Source organism: Dufourea novaeangliae, unplaced genomic scaffold (assembly GCF_001272555.1).
Source record: "Dufourea novaeangliae isolate 0120121106 unplaced genomic scaffold, ASM127255v1 scaffold175, whole genome shotgun sequence".
Taxonomy (NCBI): Eukaryota; Metazoa; Arthropoda; class Insecta; order Hymenoptera; family Halictidae; genus Dufourea; species Dufourea novaeangliae.
The window spans coordinates 923695-940403 of record NW_015374053.1 but is presented as its reverse complement, the minus strand read 5'-3'; the positions used below and the strand labels follow the sequence as shown (position 1 = coordinate 940403).

Below are 16709 nucleotides of genomic sequence, written 5' to 3'. Positions count from 1 at the left end.
ATTCACGATTGATTTTACGATAATAAAATTTTTATTTTGCAACATTTTCTTCCTATGTTGAATTGTTTCACGATTAGTAACTGTAAATAAAGCTAGTTAACAGAAAGAATAGTAAGTCGATAATTTTTGAAAATGACAACGAACATCCCGAAAAACGACAGCATTTCTTATTTTATGGTGTGGTAACAATGCGTGTAAACGCTGTGCGAACATTTAAATAACTGTTAATTTTGCATTATGCGAACATTCGTTGATAATTCACTTTTGTCAAATATCTGTGGCTTCAGTATTTTTTTAAGCTATTTATTTATCATGTTTAAGATACTTACTGGTGCTTATCCAGGATTCCTATATTTTGTTCAGAAAGATATAACTAACATGTATAATTCACAATATAATTAGAAAACTTTATTTCATTTTATTTAACATTGAGGTAATATTTCCATACTAATCATTTTTATTCATTTGCCTACTTAAGAAAAGAATATATTAAACCTAACAAATATACAAAGAATGTGTTGATGGATGAATGGGAAACCCATATTGGAAATAAAAGGGAACAATTTGTATTTATTGCCACAGTAAACTGAAAAAGTAAATGTGATAATATAGCATTATTTTAAAAAAGAAATACATCATTTTATATTACAAAATTTTAAGCAATACTTACTTCATTAGCTTCAATTCTGGCATGCCTGGATCAGCACCCTTCCTGAATCCTGTGAAAATAATTATTTAATTATTCGCACTATTTATCGTTTTTATTACGCCATTTTCAGAATGGGCGGATACAATTCTGTTTGTAACTATTAACAAAAAATCTGAAATAAAGTAAAGTAAAGACTAACCTAAAAATAATATTGTAGGTATAAAGCCCCAATGGAATATGACTTTGCCTACGTCTAAAACGATTGCAATTTTTTGTTTTGTACTCGGACTTAAAGCCATTTTCGCAAAATTCTTTTGAATTCCAAAAATACCACGTGTAAAACGTTCAAATTAATCTTTGCCACAGCTGGTCACAGCGGTACCGTCGTTTTCTCCAGTTTTCCCCTCGATTATTCGATTATTTTTGATCGCCATAGATGATAAAACAGTAAAGATTGAACGCTTAATGAAACTGGTCTGCGGTCACTGTTTTTATGAAAACGAGTTTCGTTTGTTAAAAACGAGACTGTAGTATTCCCCAACGATCCTATCTAGTAATTATGTAGTTTATGTTTATATTTTGACAGCATCAACTGTCATGTGAAAGTATTGTTTTGTCCAATTTATACTTTTTCAATGGTAATTTAGTTGCTTAACACTTGTTGTTTGGTGTATATACATTACAAAAAATTCAGTTTTACCTGTAATTCTGTTTCAGATTTCCTTACATTATTGCATTTGGGGCTTGTGCGAATCGTGGGAGTATTGTTGCGGCGATAATGAATGCTGTAAGGAGAGTGATCTTAATTCTTTACTTGTGACGTATGTTCCTTGTTTAATTTTATCACTGTACATGTCAAAGTATGCGCAATACTATTAACAAATAACATTACTAACAGGGCTATCATATTTGGAGCACTAATTTTCGTCGCACTTTGCTGCGTCTGTTTCTACTGTGGCTCACGTCGGAATTATGCACCATTTCTGAAGAGATATCTCAGAATTAGTTACACATTAATGTCTTCGCAGGGAGGAAGTAAAACAATAAATCAGGATACAACAGCTAAAGACTGTGTTGTACAAGTAGAAACAACAAAGGTGTCTTTGTAGTAGGCATTGTTATATCCCATTTTATAAATGCAACGGGAAAAGGACATGAACTTTTTTATGCCTTCTGGAACAATAAAACTTATGTTGATAAGTAGTCTATTGATAAGGCACTAAAATGTATTCCTCATGACTTTGCAAGAAAAATATATTTTATAATGATATAAAGTGATTCCGATATATTTTATACTCACTACATTGAAAACGAATTTTAAAGCATTACGTCGCATAGCTCTGAAGTTTCATCGTAAGAAGCGACGTTCCAGGCGCACCATCCTGACGGTTTACTCGTGTTGGCAGCGCTGCGCGCAATGACGTCAGTGGAAAGCTCCGAAATTGTAATCAATAAGTGGTGTTCAATGTTGTGTGCACATGACAGTAGTCGGAGCGAAATGGTGATTATGTCAAAACATTCTACCGAAGTGGCCCAGTTTTCCTCGCCAGGAACGAAAGCGTGAATGTTTATTGAGAAGATGGCGCGGAACACTAAGAAAAAGTTGGCGATATTCGCCGGGACGTCCAAGTGTTTGATATACGTGAGTGATTCCTTCTCCTTCGTCTTTGGTATCGGTTACTCTGAAACGTCTAGCAAATAGTCAAATCACTTTTGTTTTTCAATCGATCCAATCGAGTGAAATTGTTTGTGTACTTTTCGAAAAATATTTTCGAATAAGATCGGTGCGCCCCGTTTCGATCGATCTCAAACACGCGAAAACTGTATCTCGTTACTTGACGGTAATCCAACAACAATCTCCTTTTCCTCTTTTCTATCGATTATCTCATCGTAAGTCCACTAATCGACTTAAAACAATAACTTCTTTTAGGCAGAAGCAAAATATTGTGCCTCTGAAATGCCTGGAGAAATAAAATACTATGAGTGAGTTTCCCAACACGTAAATACGTTTATTCTATATGGCAAGGACACAACTGTTGTAACATGGATTTACAATGTCCCGATTAAGAACAGTTCCGAAGTTGAACTTATCTTTTACACATGTTGCGACATCTATAAATAAAATTGCAAATATTTGCGGTCTTTCGGTAGATTCCAAAAAGCAGTTGAGAATCGTAATCCCGATGATATTTGAATTTTCAATTTTACGACGATCTGTCTTGCATTCAGTATAACATTCATTCGCGAGGCCGTATAACGACGACTAAAGTGGTTCGATCTGCTTTTGCAATCATTTTAGGTGTTCTAGAACGGAATATTGTTGCGGTATTGGTTGTTGCGTGTCGCCTGGATTACACTTCCATCATTTATGGTATTACTGGTAAGTTCGTACCGTTTCACCACGGATACGTTATTTTTTTACTTTAAAATTCGCGCTGTCTTCGGCTTCAGGATACTGGTTATAATCATGTTCCTGGTGTGTTCCGGCGTTGGTTGGTGGTATCGATATTGGTTGCAAAGGAGATACAGAACAGCCGCGTCGGCTATACCAAATAGAGCTTCCAATCCACGGGCTCACAATTCTATTCGAGGGCCAACTTGTCAGGGTCAGAGGGCACGCATCACCTATAATTCGGCTCGAAACACCGTGTTATTACACCGTATGTGGAAAGGCTAGTACGCTATTTCAATCAACCGTGTTTGATTCCGTCTTTGTGCGTCAGATTATTAACCGTTAAAGCTTCAACCAAACTGTTATGCGTCCTATGAATATACTTGTAACGACGTCTTGTGTCTGTAGGTCCTCAGAGGAATGGAGCAGTGCCCGCGTACAACGGTAACGCGACTACTTCGTCGCACTATCATAACATGAACGTCGTGTTGAACGACGCGAACTGCCCGTATGATCAATTGTACGGTCCACCGCCGAGTTACGAAACTGTGATAGCCCAGACACGCGGTAAGATATCAAATCCAGCGTCGCCTGAATCGTCGGGGGCTAGGATCAACGGGCAGTCGCCGAGCGTTCTGTCGAACCCTGCCGCACCGCAATGCTTCTCGTACGCGTGTACACCGTCGACCAGACTGAACGCCGGTATGGAGCAGAACGCCCAATATCAGAGCGGGAACGCGAGCCCCCGACATATCGACAACCCGGAGGCGATTCCGTTCGCACGTTTTCCGCCCTATTGCCTCGGGGACGGACCGATCAGGCAGAACGTATGTGTTCCTTTCAATTACCAGGAACAGCCTTTCGTTCCTGGGGATAGTTTCGCCCGTGTATATCAAGGTACCTCCACGAACTATGCTTCCTATCCGATGGACAAGTCGTCGGATACTTCGGACCCGGAGAATCAAAGTTACGAAGTGCCGAGGATGGAAAGGTACATGATGGTGAATATCGATTGTACAGCGGGTAGTAGCGGAGAGCAGAGCGTCTGGGAGTCGAGCGATCGATCGATCTCCAAGGTGCACGGTAGACTGGAGATAGGCGGGAGCGAGGGACTCGAGGATAACGGTCGTGAACATCAGCGACGAAACGCGACGGATACCGCCTCGGGATTGTTCGCGATACGCGAAACCGAGGAGAATTGCGCGAACGACTCGGAATCCACGATGAATTCATCGGAGGACTTCGAATCCGAGTTCTCGAGAAGCCGTCGGGTGTACGGTGGATCTTTGAAGGCGACCGGCAGGTACGCCGGTAACGCTAAATGCGAGGAATATTCCGTTCAAAGGGCTTTCTCGAAAACTATGCCCCACTCCTGCGAGGGACTTATCAATACAGAGCCAGCGACAGCAATCATCTGCGTGTCCCGCGACAACGCCAGTCCTCTAGAAGAAGACACGGCCGACGCCAGCGCGAGTTCTTTCCAATCAAATCCATCCAGCAATGTGATATTAGAGTCTTTCGTTTCCGATGGCGCATCGTCCTCGACGGAGTACGCCGAGAACGAGCGGGAACGCCGTTCATGTCTCGCCAATGCCAGTACAAATATTGATTTTGAAAGTAAACATAGATTAGACAGATCGAAATCGTTGGACTGAGCACCGTGCGAGTACTTATTCTTGTATACCACAATACCGTACGATTATTCTCGCGTGTATTCCGTTAAACCTACGATCGTTCCGGCCGACGACGCCGAACACGTTCCATCCCGCGATCGATGTAAAGAGACGAGCGCCAGTATTATTTTTTTAAATGGGATTCCTCCGATTATCGATGTACACTTGTCGAGTTTAAGAGAAACGTTCAACCGGTCGGTACAACCTACATGCTTGTTGATCCTGTCTATTTTTCAATTGATCCATGGTGTGCCCTTGCGGAACATCTTTGTCGTCCTCGCGCCGCGTTAAATTCTAAAATGCTGTGATTCGAGAGGCATGGGGAAAAAAAAAAAAAAAAAAAAGAATTTCCTAATCCGCCTGGCGATCGTCCGTCGGCGGAGCACAATTTTCGTCGGTGAATGCATGCGATTATTGCCAGATACTACCTACATTTCGGTCGAAAATAACCTCGTCGGTCCGGTCCTCTGTGTTATAGTTTCTCAGTGAAGTGAACGTCGCATTCAGTTAACGCGCACCAACATTACGTTCACGGTCTGTCCCAGGTTTTTTATGTAACACGAATGGGCTCAACTAACTCCGGTTACGCACAAAAAAAAAAAAAACACCGTCGATTGACGCCGTACATGTTTCGTCCTCCTTACAATTTTAATATCGGTATGTCAGTTTAAAAAGAAAGAGAGAAACAGAGAGATAGAAAAAAAGCAAAGAAGGAAAAAAAAACTCGTTAGCGCACCTTTTTCTAATCTTCGCACATCGTTGCACCTTACGAGCCACGGATAAAGAAACTTTTTAATATCAGATGTATTCTTAATAAATATAATAGGGAATGAAGAATTTTATCGTACGACCGTCTCTCGCGTGTCGTGATTTTCTATAAACGAGAAACCACACAGTTAGCCCGGTGCTTCGAAACTTATATCAGGCGCAAAAGAAAAAGAATAGAAAAAAAAACGGAACAACCACACGCTTATATATGTTTTTATTCGTGGACCACACACACACACACGGATATACCGTTTTTTTTTTCGCGAGAAAAAAAAAAAAATGGATCGAGCACCGTTCGTACGTACGTTTTTCGTGTTTGCACGTTATAAATGCAATCTTCGATATTTAAGGATTATAAAACCGGATCCTCCTTCGACGCGCAGCAAATGTCGTCGCTGTTCTACCTTTAACAATTAAGGATATGTAATTTACGAAAGAGTCTCTAGTTTGTTTACGATTATAGTGTGCAGTTGCGGGGCTGGGAGAGGGAAACGGCACGGGGAAGGGTGGGGTGGGGGGGGGGAAATACTCTGTAAGATAAGAAGCCGAGCAGAAGCGAGGAGCGAGTACGCGGCGGGGGAAAAATTTCGGAGTCTGAATGGGGTAGGGGAAGTTACGTTCCGGTCCGATTTACGAGCAACACAGCTTGCAAACGCATCTTCCTTTTCATTGCTCTCGCGTCTACCATGTTTTCCAGATTGCGTACACTTGTTTCACGCTGTCCGAAGGATCACACGCGGATCGACGAACGTTTCCGCCGCCCGCTTGTCGATGAAAAAACACCTCGAGAGAACGCCGATCGCGGCCACGGTTGGTTTTTAATTTTTTTTTTTTTTTTTTTTCTTGGGAAGGCAGCGAGAAATCGACGAACCGTCGTCGTAGCGTTTGTAATCTTTTCCATTTGGTTTTTCGATTCTAACTGCGGTCCAAAGAAACAGCGTACGTGCCAATATAACGTGTCCGTTAGATAAATTAATTAAATCGAGCCGAGCTGGAGCCGCTCTCGACGGTCTGCGTGACGTCGAGATGGGGAAGCTGAACTCGATCGCGCAGCCAAGGTGTTAGCTTAATGGAGAACAAAAAAAAAAAGAGAGGAAAAGTGAAAGAATATATAAATAAACACACACACACACACACACACACACACGTGCATACACACATATCTGAAATATATATACACAATTATTTTTTGTAACCGATCCTAAAGAGGGGACACGGGCTGTTTTCGCTGTCCCCGTGTGAACCGAGTAATTAAAAAGAAAAAAAAACGCATTAACGTTTAAAACGACAAATGTCGTTCCGCATCCACAGGGGAAGGGGGGTGGAGGGAAGATGTTCTATAGATTCAGGAATACCATCTATATTTTGTGTGCGTGCGTAGTGTCTGCGTGTTATACATAGCTTTAAACGATAATCTAGTCCGAATGGATCCTCTGACCGTAACGTGCAATCATATTCGTATTTCCCGTACTGTAAGATATATTGTACCTAACGGAGTGCCGGAGGAGGAATGTCTTTCTGAAATAAAGACGAAATATTTATTCACGTAAAGGGGTTGGTTCTGTATGTACATACATAAACGCTATTCAGACGATCCGTGGCGTTCTGTTCTGCTCTAACACGATCATATGCTTTTACACCTTGCGCAGCCGTCGCCGTTCGGTAGATTTCTCTGGTGGCGGTACCAACTAGTTGAAGCAAGTTTATATTTACACCTCTTGATCCTACAGTAACAGATGTAGTATGTTCAGAGAAAAAGATCGTGCCGCCATAGAGGCGACATGGTCTTTGAAGATAAATTTTCAATCGCAAACGGTTAATATCGTTATCGAATACCAATTGAAATCAAAACATTAAAATTTATTGACCTATCAATAGGCTTTTAAACTTCAAGAAATTGTTACGTTATTCAATTACAGCTTTTACTATTTTCCAGAGATCTAACTTGGTACTACGATCGAATTGTTCCTTGGCTGTTGATCATTGGATCCAGTGAACCTATTAAATATCAACCGGTAGATAATCCGTTAAAATGCAAGAATGCGGATTCCGTTAAGACTGTAAGACCAGACGACGATTCACACCAAAACATTCCTTCTGTTTTCTGTTCTTTTGTTTTTCCAGTTTCCCCACGCCCCGTTATTTCCTGGACTAAGTTACTGCGGCACGGTAACCCGTTACCGATCGCGCGAAATTCGGTTGGCTGCTGTCTCGACGTAAATCGAAGGACACGCGAATCGATTTCAACGAGCAAGGACGCCGTTGAATATCCCGTTTCACGATTAATCACGACCATATATTATGGCACGCTTTTATCAACGGGCGGCGCCGATAATGTGTGAACGGGTAAACGTCGAGGCCCGCGATGGTAAACGGCACTCGATGGCGCACGGGACGACGGTAAGAGATGGCAGGTGCACCCGGGGACGGGCGGAAATCAATATGACGAGGAGGATCGGGTAGAGGGGTGTTCGAGGTGCGTCGAAGCATCCCCATGAGAGAGAGAAGACACAGGCCAGGCGAACGTAGGGACAGAGAACGGTTGTACAGGCGGTCTCCCTGCGAGCTGTGAGAAAAACGTAGCCTGGAAAAATGTCATAGTCCCGTTCGTGTACGAACGTAGTTACGTGTCCACGCCTTCCTTTTTCCCTCTCTATCTATCTCTCTTTCTTCCATCCTCCGATCTTCTGTCCACCCTTTTCCTCCCTGTCGTCCTGGAACCACTACACCACCTTCGGAGAAAGCAAGCCTCGCTCACCTCTACCCCGGCGGTATAGTGAATCAATAATTAAAGTGATAGTGCGACGATTACCGTGGTGGGCAAGATGTCGGTGAAGGTGAGTGAGAAATTCAAAATAAAGCTCCGAGATTGATACGTTCGGACGAGTGGTCTCGAGACATTCCGTAGATTGTATTTTCCCTGACTCGGTGTAATGTCTTCTCGCCTATTACCTTGGTACATGTTATGTAATGTCGAACGAATGATACTTCGGTCAGCGGATTTAGCCGCTCGAAACGCACGATTTTCTCGAGAATGTGTACCGAATACACAGTTTATTGTAACTGCGTACACCACGATCGATTTTATTCAGATTGGGTGGTTATCTTGTTTCCGGACAACGGCCGCGATTGTCCCGTGCAACGGGGATTCGTTATCGATACAGACTTCTCCCGTTCGCTAATTTTTTTTTTTTTTTTTTTTTTTTTTTTTTTTTTTTTCGAAAGTAGAGGATTACGTTTGAATGGTAAATCGAACAGGAATGATAGACGGGCAATAGATTCTGGATGGGCGTTCGCGCGATTTCAGGCTCGTGCGTAATTCATCAGTCGTAAAAACGTGTACGCCTATCGTCGATCTCGGGGCAATAATAACGGACACCGCATTATTCCAGACTGGAAACGCTTCTGTTCAGTTCAGAAAAGCCGTGTCGACGAAATAAATCTACGTACGTAGCGTCTAATCTTAGACAATTCTCAGGATGCTTAGTTCTCGAGCTTAGATTGCTCTGTTAGATCTTCGTTGCACGAGTTTAAATTCTCTCTCTCTCTGTGTGTGTGTGTGTGTGTGTGTGTGTGTGTGACCCTTAGCATTATGTTCTGGGCTCGCGAAACAAAAATGAAACGGCATCTACTATTCAGAAAACATTTTAATTGCATTAACGGCGCCACAAGTGTCCGTTTCCTGCCCTCCCGGAACGCGAGAGGCCCGAGACGAAAACTTGGCAGCACGATTTCATACGCGTGCGCCGCGTGCTTTTACGCGCGCTGTTCCCTCGTGTCTATCTCCGTGCACGCGTGCAGAGCGACGGTCTAACAGTTCGGGGAAGAGCTTCGTCGCGTTTCCGTCGCGAGACAGCTTCTTCTACGAGTTTTCCTACGTGTTGTCATCGATCTACTCGTCCGACTGTTCATCAAGTTAGTTCTACTCTCGCCGATTTATTTATCAAGATATAAGCCCTATATCTTTATATTATACATATAGGGGAATGTTGTCGAATTTGGACCATCGTCTAGGTTGGACCCATGTGTAAGCAATTTGTGTTGTATGATAGAAAATACGTATTGCTTATGTACAGGGTGAAAGGAAGAAAGGGTTGATAGCTTTTGGAGTAGATTGTACTCGTCGAATGATGAAAAAACGTCCTATTGAACATGGGTCGAAAAATTAATATTTTGAAAGTTATAAGCAATTTTCGGTTAAAGCGAATGATTATCTCGGTTCGGGAGCTATCGTACCGTGTGGAAATAACGAAGAGAATCTTTAAAAATACGTAATACGAATTTTAGAAGACCTTCGGTAACCTGAAAAAGAAGAAATGATAAAGTAAACCTTGTTTGCATACACCACGATAGCTCCGAAAGCGAAAAAGTAACATTGACAATAGTAATTTTCTGATCCATGTTAATTGGGACTGTTTTTCAACGTTTGACGAGTACTATCTACCCCAGAAATTATGCACCCCTTTTTTGTATCATCTTGAATATAAATTGCGAATTTTATGCATTTACAACGTACACACTTGTATGAAATTAGGTATAGCAAGGAGTTTCATAAACTTTAGTAAGAGTTTTATTTCACGTGACAGTTGATAGGGCCTTTGATACAATAAATAAACGTCTGTTTGTTCCTAGTTTCCACGAATAAATCTTTAAAGATTGATATTCGCATAAAGCTCCGCAGTCTATTTACATACATAGATAATATGTGTTGCTTATGTACTAAGTTAACGGCACCACTACTATCATACACATATTCTCTATCGTACAAATTGCTGTACACATGACAAGTTACGAGTAGTGGTCCAACCTATGCTAGATGGTCCAAATTGGGCACCCTTCCCCTAATAACGTCGACCCGCTCGAAAGCGTGCTTCCATTAGAAACGTTCGATTCCGATTCGATTCTCCAGAAGATCGATTCCCTCGGGTAACACGAGGGACTGTTCCATCAATCGTGAACTCTGGTCCCATACTTTTGCTCGTTAGTATATACGTTACACAGTGAGGTGTTACCCAAGGGAACCGATCTTCCGAAGAATCGAATCGGAATCGATCATCTCTAAGTTCCAGCACTTCTTTCCTCTTCTAATTCCACTGTCTAAACAACCGTATTATACCGTCGATTTACGGCCGGACGTTATCGCTGGCGTTGTTCGCCCCTTGCACTTCCAATTTCCATTTCGTTTCCGTTCCGACAATTAAAAATCGTTATCCGTAGCTCGACAATAAGTGGAAAGGTGAAAAAGAGAGAGAGAGAGAGAGAGAGAGTAGACCTCGTCGATTCCACGCTGAGTTTTTTGACATTGTTATCGAAAAACGCTTCTCCCGTCGTATCGAAACGTCTCAGCGATAACGCGTAATCGCGGTCGTCGAGTCGCGCGATTTACGTACCCGCTCCGAAAGCCACAGTCCGACGCACGGACCCGTCGCGTAAACTTCCTCCTCTGTGTACCTACTGGCGTTGTGTGGTTTATCGTGTACTCCCGGTTCGAGAGTGAACGTGATTCTCTCGTAAACGTCGGAAGATGCCGTCGTCTCTGCGTACCGAGACGAACCAACGGCCCTGGTATTCGATTTGGCGTAACGGCGACGCGAGGGTAACGTATTTTTAGTTTCGGTCTAAAACTGTGTCACCATTCCGCGGCAATTTTCGCCGACGAATTTTCCACTTTGCGTCGGGACTCGTCTCTCTCTCTCTCTCTCTCTCTCTCTCCCTCGAGTCTTCTGAATTACCATCCCCCCGCGACCCCTCTTCCCCTTCGAGTATCATCGTCACATGTCGCGACGGGTCGTCTGACGTTCGTCCGTTTCTGCGTCATAACCCGGGCGAAGACGTCGCTCGGTGGTCGGAAATCCGCGAAAACCTGACCAAACGAAGAAATTTCCAAAAAGTAGAAGCCAAAAGTAGAATGTTCGCGGATCGAGGGATTGAATTTTAAAAAGAAAAGATCACAGAATATGGGCATATTTTTTCCCAATTGTTTCATACTTGAACCGGTGGTAAAATTTGCAAAATAAAAATGCTATTAATACTTTCTATTGCATCGACACCCTCGCCACTTAATGATTCCTGATTTCCAATCACTGTGCATCGCGTCGATCAGAAAGTTGACTGAAAATCGCCATCAGACCTTCTTTTCACGTGAACGTTTTATCGTGTATAAACCCTGCGGTAATCTCAGGAAACGTGTTATCATTAAGATAATTCACTCGTGCACGGGATGCTATTCCGGTGGCTGTCTACGAGATCTATGAATTACTAATTACATTATCTCGCGTGCCTGAGCATTGTGTAACAGGGGAGCGTCTGTCTTCGCCATTTAGTCCTTTTTCTTTTCATTTTCGTTTCGAACATCCGAGTCCTCCTTGGAGAAGTGTTTTATGGGGGGAGAAAGGGAGAGAGAGAGAGAGAGAGAGTGTGTATATCCGGGAATGACAGCGAAGTGATGGCTGTAGGGGATGAATAAGTAATTATGGAATTTCCTTCCGCAGATGATGATGTACAAGCAGGCGGAGTTCGAGGACGAGGACAGCAGCAGCATCGGGTCCGGTGCGCCGAACGGCGAAGGAATCAGCACCTCTGCTACGCACATCAGATACCGTTCGGTACGTGTTTCAATCGTGTCGCTGTTAGCCAGGAAAAGTTTCTCATGTTGGGTTTCTGTGGACGTGTAAACGATACCGACGATATCCAATCAACATTGAAAATGGATCAGAGAGGCGTGTATCGCTCTTCGTTTTAATCGAAACTTTATAATTCGGGGAACAGACGTACCGATCGGATGGTAATACAAACTCCATTTCGGTCCCGAAACGGATAAGAAATGTATATTTTGTTATAAAGACGGGTATGCAAATACTTTGTTTCTTACTCACGATACGCAAGGTCACTAAAACGTTCGAATGTAACCTCGTTCTGAAATACAAAGGGCTTCCTTGTTTATAAAGAAACGAGTAAGCTGTTATTGGTTATCCGGTCGCGGGGGCAATAGAATGATTCTCAGCAATAAGACGGAGTCAACGTTCGACCGTTTGTTTCGCGCAGGGTACATCGCTGTGGCGAGCGAGGAGCGCGCTGGAGAGATGCCTGTTCATCATATGCGCGGGTCTGCTGCTGATGGTTGTGATGCTGTCGATCGTGATTAGCAGTAAAAACGGTTGGGACGAGGCGCATATACACCACGTGACGTCCCACGGAGAAGGTACCATATGAGATGTCTCTACGAAGCATTTCGGTTCTTGTTTGGAGAGGAAACATTCCCGCGAATCAGTGAAATAATTTTCAGATGGCACGCACTGTTTGACGGAGCACTGCGTGACCGTGGCGGCTTCGATCATAAACAGTATAGATCGTGCGGTGGATCCGTGCGAGGATTTCTACGAGTACGCCTGCGGCGGATGGATGAAGAGGAATCCTATACCGGATGGGAACAGCATGTGGGGAAAGTTCGATAAGCTCGAGCAAGACAATCAATTGGTGGTCAAGAACGTTCTTGGTAATTGTCTTTGCGATGGAATTGTTTGACGAATATATAGAAGGAGGAAGCGTATCCGGTGGTATCAACGAGTATCCTATTCTGTGTTCACAGAGAAACCGCTCAGCGAGATGAAGTCGAAGGCGGAGAAGAAGGCGAAGTATTATTTCCTCTCGTGCATGGACGCGAACGATACGATAGAGACCCTCGGGGCTAAGCCTATGCTCGAGTTGCTGGACACAGTCGGTGGCTGGAACGTATCCGGAAAGTTCAACGTGAGCGCGTGGTCATTGCAGATCAGCATGCACGTTCTCCAGAATGTTTACAACATGGACGGTCTGTTTACGTGGTCGGTGAACGAGGATGATCGAAATAGTACCAGGCACATCATACAAGTAAGGGAACGCCAGTAATTCACCTACGGGTAAATTATATGGATACCTACTCGTTTCGAGCGTGACGTGTTAACGAAAATCGAAACGGTTTATTTTGAAGATCGATCAAGGAGGGCTGGCCTTGCCGACCGCTGACAATTACCTGAACGTTACCGAGCACAGCAAAGTGTTGGTAGCCTATCTGGAGTACATGACAAAGGTACGACGGGAATCCGATAGTCGCGTAGGAGATAATCGCGAGATTGCGACTGTACTATCGTGTTTGGCTCTTGAATCGAGTACAGGTGCTCGTGCGTGTTTACAGATCGGCGTGCTGTTAGGCGGCGAGGAGAATTCGACCAGGAAACAGATGCAGGAGGTGATAAACTTCGAGACCAAGTTGGCGGGGTTCATGACACCTTTGGAGGAGCGTAGGGACGAGGAGAAGCTTTATAATTTGATGTCGTTGACCGAGCTCCAACACAGAGCACCTTTTGTACGTGATACATACGGTTACAATCAGCAGTCCCTCTTGCGATTCACGACTCAGAATAATAATCCACGCGATTCCAGATGTCCTGGGTGAACTACTTTCAAAACGCCACGCGACTGGTTAACAAGAAGATCAATAGCAAGACGATGATAGTGAATTTCGCACCAGAATATTTCGCGAAACTGTCGAAACTCGTGATCGAGTATAACAGCACGGACGAAAAGAAAATGTGAGTTCGCCGGGGTTGCTGGAATGGTTTTTGAAACCTGTCCATTGTTTTTCTCTTTCCACAGAGTGCTGAATAACTATCTGGTTTGGCAGACCGTGAGGTCCCTGACGGGCTATTTGTCGAAGCCGTTCCGCGAGGCTTATAAGGGTCTCCGTAAAGCTTTGATCGGCTCGGAAGGCCACGAGGAACAGTGGCGTTATTGCGTCAGCGATACCAATAACGCGATGGGCTTCGCGATCGGCGCCATGTTTGTCCGGGAAGTGTTCCACGGGAAGAGCAAACCTATGGTTAGTTGCGATACCCTCAGATTGAGATTTCATTCGGTAAATTGAAATCCCCATTTGCAGGCGGAGGAGATGATCGATGAGGTGCGTAAAGCTTTTACGAAGAATCTGAAGAATCTCGATTGGATGGACGCGGAGACCAGACGGTCTGCCGAGGAGAAGGCCAACGCTATAACCGATATGATCGGTTTTCCGAATTTCATCTTGAATCCGAGCGAGCTGGACGAACGGTACAGAGATCTGACGATCAAACAGAACGAGTATTTCCAGAATAACATACGAGTGAGCAAATACATCCTGAAGAAGAACTTGGAGAAGCTGAATCAGACTGTGAACAAGACCACTTGGATCATGACCCCGCCCACAGTGAACGCTTACTACAGGCCTACCAAGAATCAGATGGTGTTCCCCGCTGGTATTCTGCAGAGTCCGTTCTACGACATGGAGAATCCGAGCAGCTTGAATTTCGGCGGGATCGGAGTGGTTATGGGACACGAGTTGACCCACGCGTTCGATGATCAAGGTACACTAGACGATGTTCGTTGGAAGTTACCGTTTTGTTTTTCTTCTACGGTACAGTAATCGTTTGTCCCCTGTATCGTGGTTGTCAGGAAGGGAATACGATTTACACGGGAACTTGAATCAATGGTGGAACAACGCTACAATCGACAGGTTCAAAAATCGAACGGAATGTTTCGTGGAGCAGTACAGCAGCTTCGAGATACACGGCCGACACGTGAACGGACGGCAAACTCTAGGTAATGCGCTGTAATGATCGCTTTGTTATCCGAATGTTTCTGTGTATTAATCGACTCGATTAATAGGAGAGAACATCGCGGATAACGGAGGCCTTAAAGCAGCGTATCACGCGTACATCACGACACCGAAAAGCTACCCGGATCAGCTACCTCTACCTGGCCTGAATCTGACTCATCGTCAGCTGTTTTTCCTAAATTTTGCTCAGGTACTTCTGTCGCTATTCTCACGGTTAACATAAACTTAGACCAGAGACACACAGCTTTATCGCGACAATATTTATTTTAACAGGTCTGGTGTTCAGCTGTAACGTCCGAAGCGGTGTCCCTACAGATCGAGAAAGATTCTCACTGTCCATCGAAGTACAGAGTGATAGGGCCTCTACTGAATCTGCCGGAATTCGCCACGGAGTTCAACTGCTCGAAGGGGTCACGAATGAATCCGATTCACAAATGCGAAGTCTGGTAACGCGTCGTAACCTTTCCGTCAATCTGATTTCCGATACCGTGAACGAATCGTTCACGAGACATCGCGTGCCAGCGATCGCCACTTTTCGAATCGCTGGCATCTCGTACTTATATCAGTGAGCTGATCCAAGTTTGATACGGTGGTACAACACGGTTTGTGAGTTTTATTCGAACGTGTCCATTTCTGATACGAGCATGAGACATCTCGTATTTTCGACGACGAGAATTTTAACGGGCCGATCAACAACCAATTTCTATTTGTCGCACCGTTGATTTATCGAGAATGGACGACCAGGTTTGCAGCGAACCGAACCAGCGAATTCCGAATGTTTGCAACGAACGCCAATGGTGTAATCTTTCTATGTATAACAATCCTAGGTCCGTGATATCCCGATTAGGATCAGTCGAACGTCCCACGTGGCAGTGTTCCGACCGCATATCAAAGGCTCTAGGACCACTGTATGAATTCACTTGTTGTACGTATTTTTAGCTACTTTGAACGCGCTCCAGAATGCGCTGAATTTTTTTCCGACTAAGTATAAGCTTTCTCGCTCGCTCGCTGTGGTTCATCCGTGATCAGTCGGGCCAATTTATTCACCGAACCGACCGACACCGCACACCGTCATTTTTCACTTTTATACTTGGAACCAGTATTATTCGATTGTCAGTCGATTCGAGTATATACATACGTTCACAATACGAAAGGCTATACAGAAAATTTCCCGCGAACGCTCACTCACCAGACAGCCTGTACTGTTATTTCTCCTCCATAGGGCGGCGAGAGGCGAAGATAAAACTGTCGCTGGAACGGGGTCGCTGCTGTTCGAAGAAACGATCGACTTACTTTGTTCTTTTTTTGTTTCTGCTCGGAACCAGGGAGACGAATGAATCTCGGTCCCGATGAGCCACGGCGACCGGAAACGCGTGGCCGTAATTTCTGCAGGCAGGATCTAGCGTTTAAGCTTAAGAAATTTTAATTTTATAAGCAAGCTACGGGCTAGTTAGAGGCGGAGTTAGTATGTTATATGTAGGGCGAGCGCGCGGTTTTGTCACGCGACCGCGGATTTCGAGGACCGTGAGTATTTTTTAAATGTGCTTAAGTGTGTGTATATTTTTGTTGTGTCTTGTGGTGGTGCTCGAGCGCACGAGC

At 44.1% G+C, this 16709-nt stretch overlaps 3 protein-coding genes across 3 annotated transcripts; all 3 read left to right on the top strand.

The window, feature by feature from the left end:
- The first annotated feature begins 1240 nt into the window (after positions 1-1240).
- LOC107189912 lies at positions 1241-1917 on the top strand. The gene is made up of 3 exons (XM_015578595.1): positions 1241-1287; positions 1367-1470; positions 1548-1917. The coding sequence occupies exons 1-3, from the start codon at positions 1285-1287 to the stop codon at positions 1756-1758; spliced, it is 318 nt and encodes a 105-aa protein (XP_015434081.1). The 5' UTR covers positions 1241-1284; the 3' UTR covers positions 1759-1917.
- A 182-nt stretch (positions 1918-2099) lies between these two features.
- LOC107189910 lies at positions 2100-4890 on the top strand. The gene is made up of 5 exons (XM_015578594.1): positions 2100-2291; positions 2580-2632; positions 2949-3029; positions 3101-3321; positions 3450-4890. Exons 1-5 carry the CDS (start codon positions 2214-2216, stop codon positions 4694-4696), a joined length of 1680 nt encoding a protein of 559 aa, XP_015434080.1. The 5' UTR covers positions 2100-2213; the 3' UTR covers positions 4697-4890.
- A 3105-nt stretch (positions 4891-7995) lies between these two features.
- Positions 7996-15579, top strand: LOC107189921 (endothelin-converting enzyme 1). Its single transcript, XM_015578609.1, has 13 exons — positions 7996-8319; positions 11974-12087; positions 12527-12683; positions 12768-12977; positions 13071-13351; positions 13452-13550; positions 13656-13826; positions 13904-14052; positions 14117-14339; positions 14400-14859; positions 14948-15094; positions 15161-15300; positions 15384-15579. Exons 1-13 carry the CDS (start codon positions 8308-8310, stop codon positions 15558-15560), a joined length of 2340 nt encoding a protein of 779 aa, XP_015434095.1. The 5' UTR covers positions 7996-8307; the 3' UTR covers positions 15561-15579.
- Positions 15580-16709: the final 1130 nt, after the last annotated feature.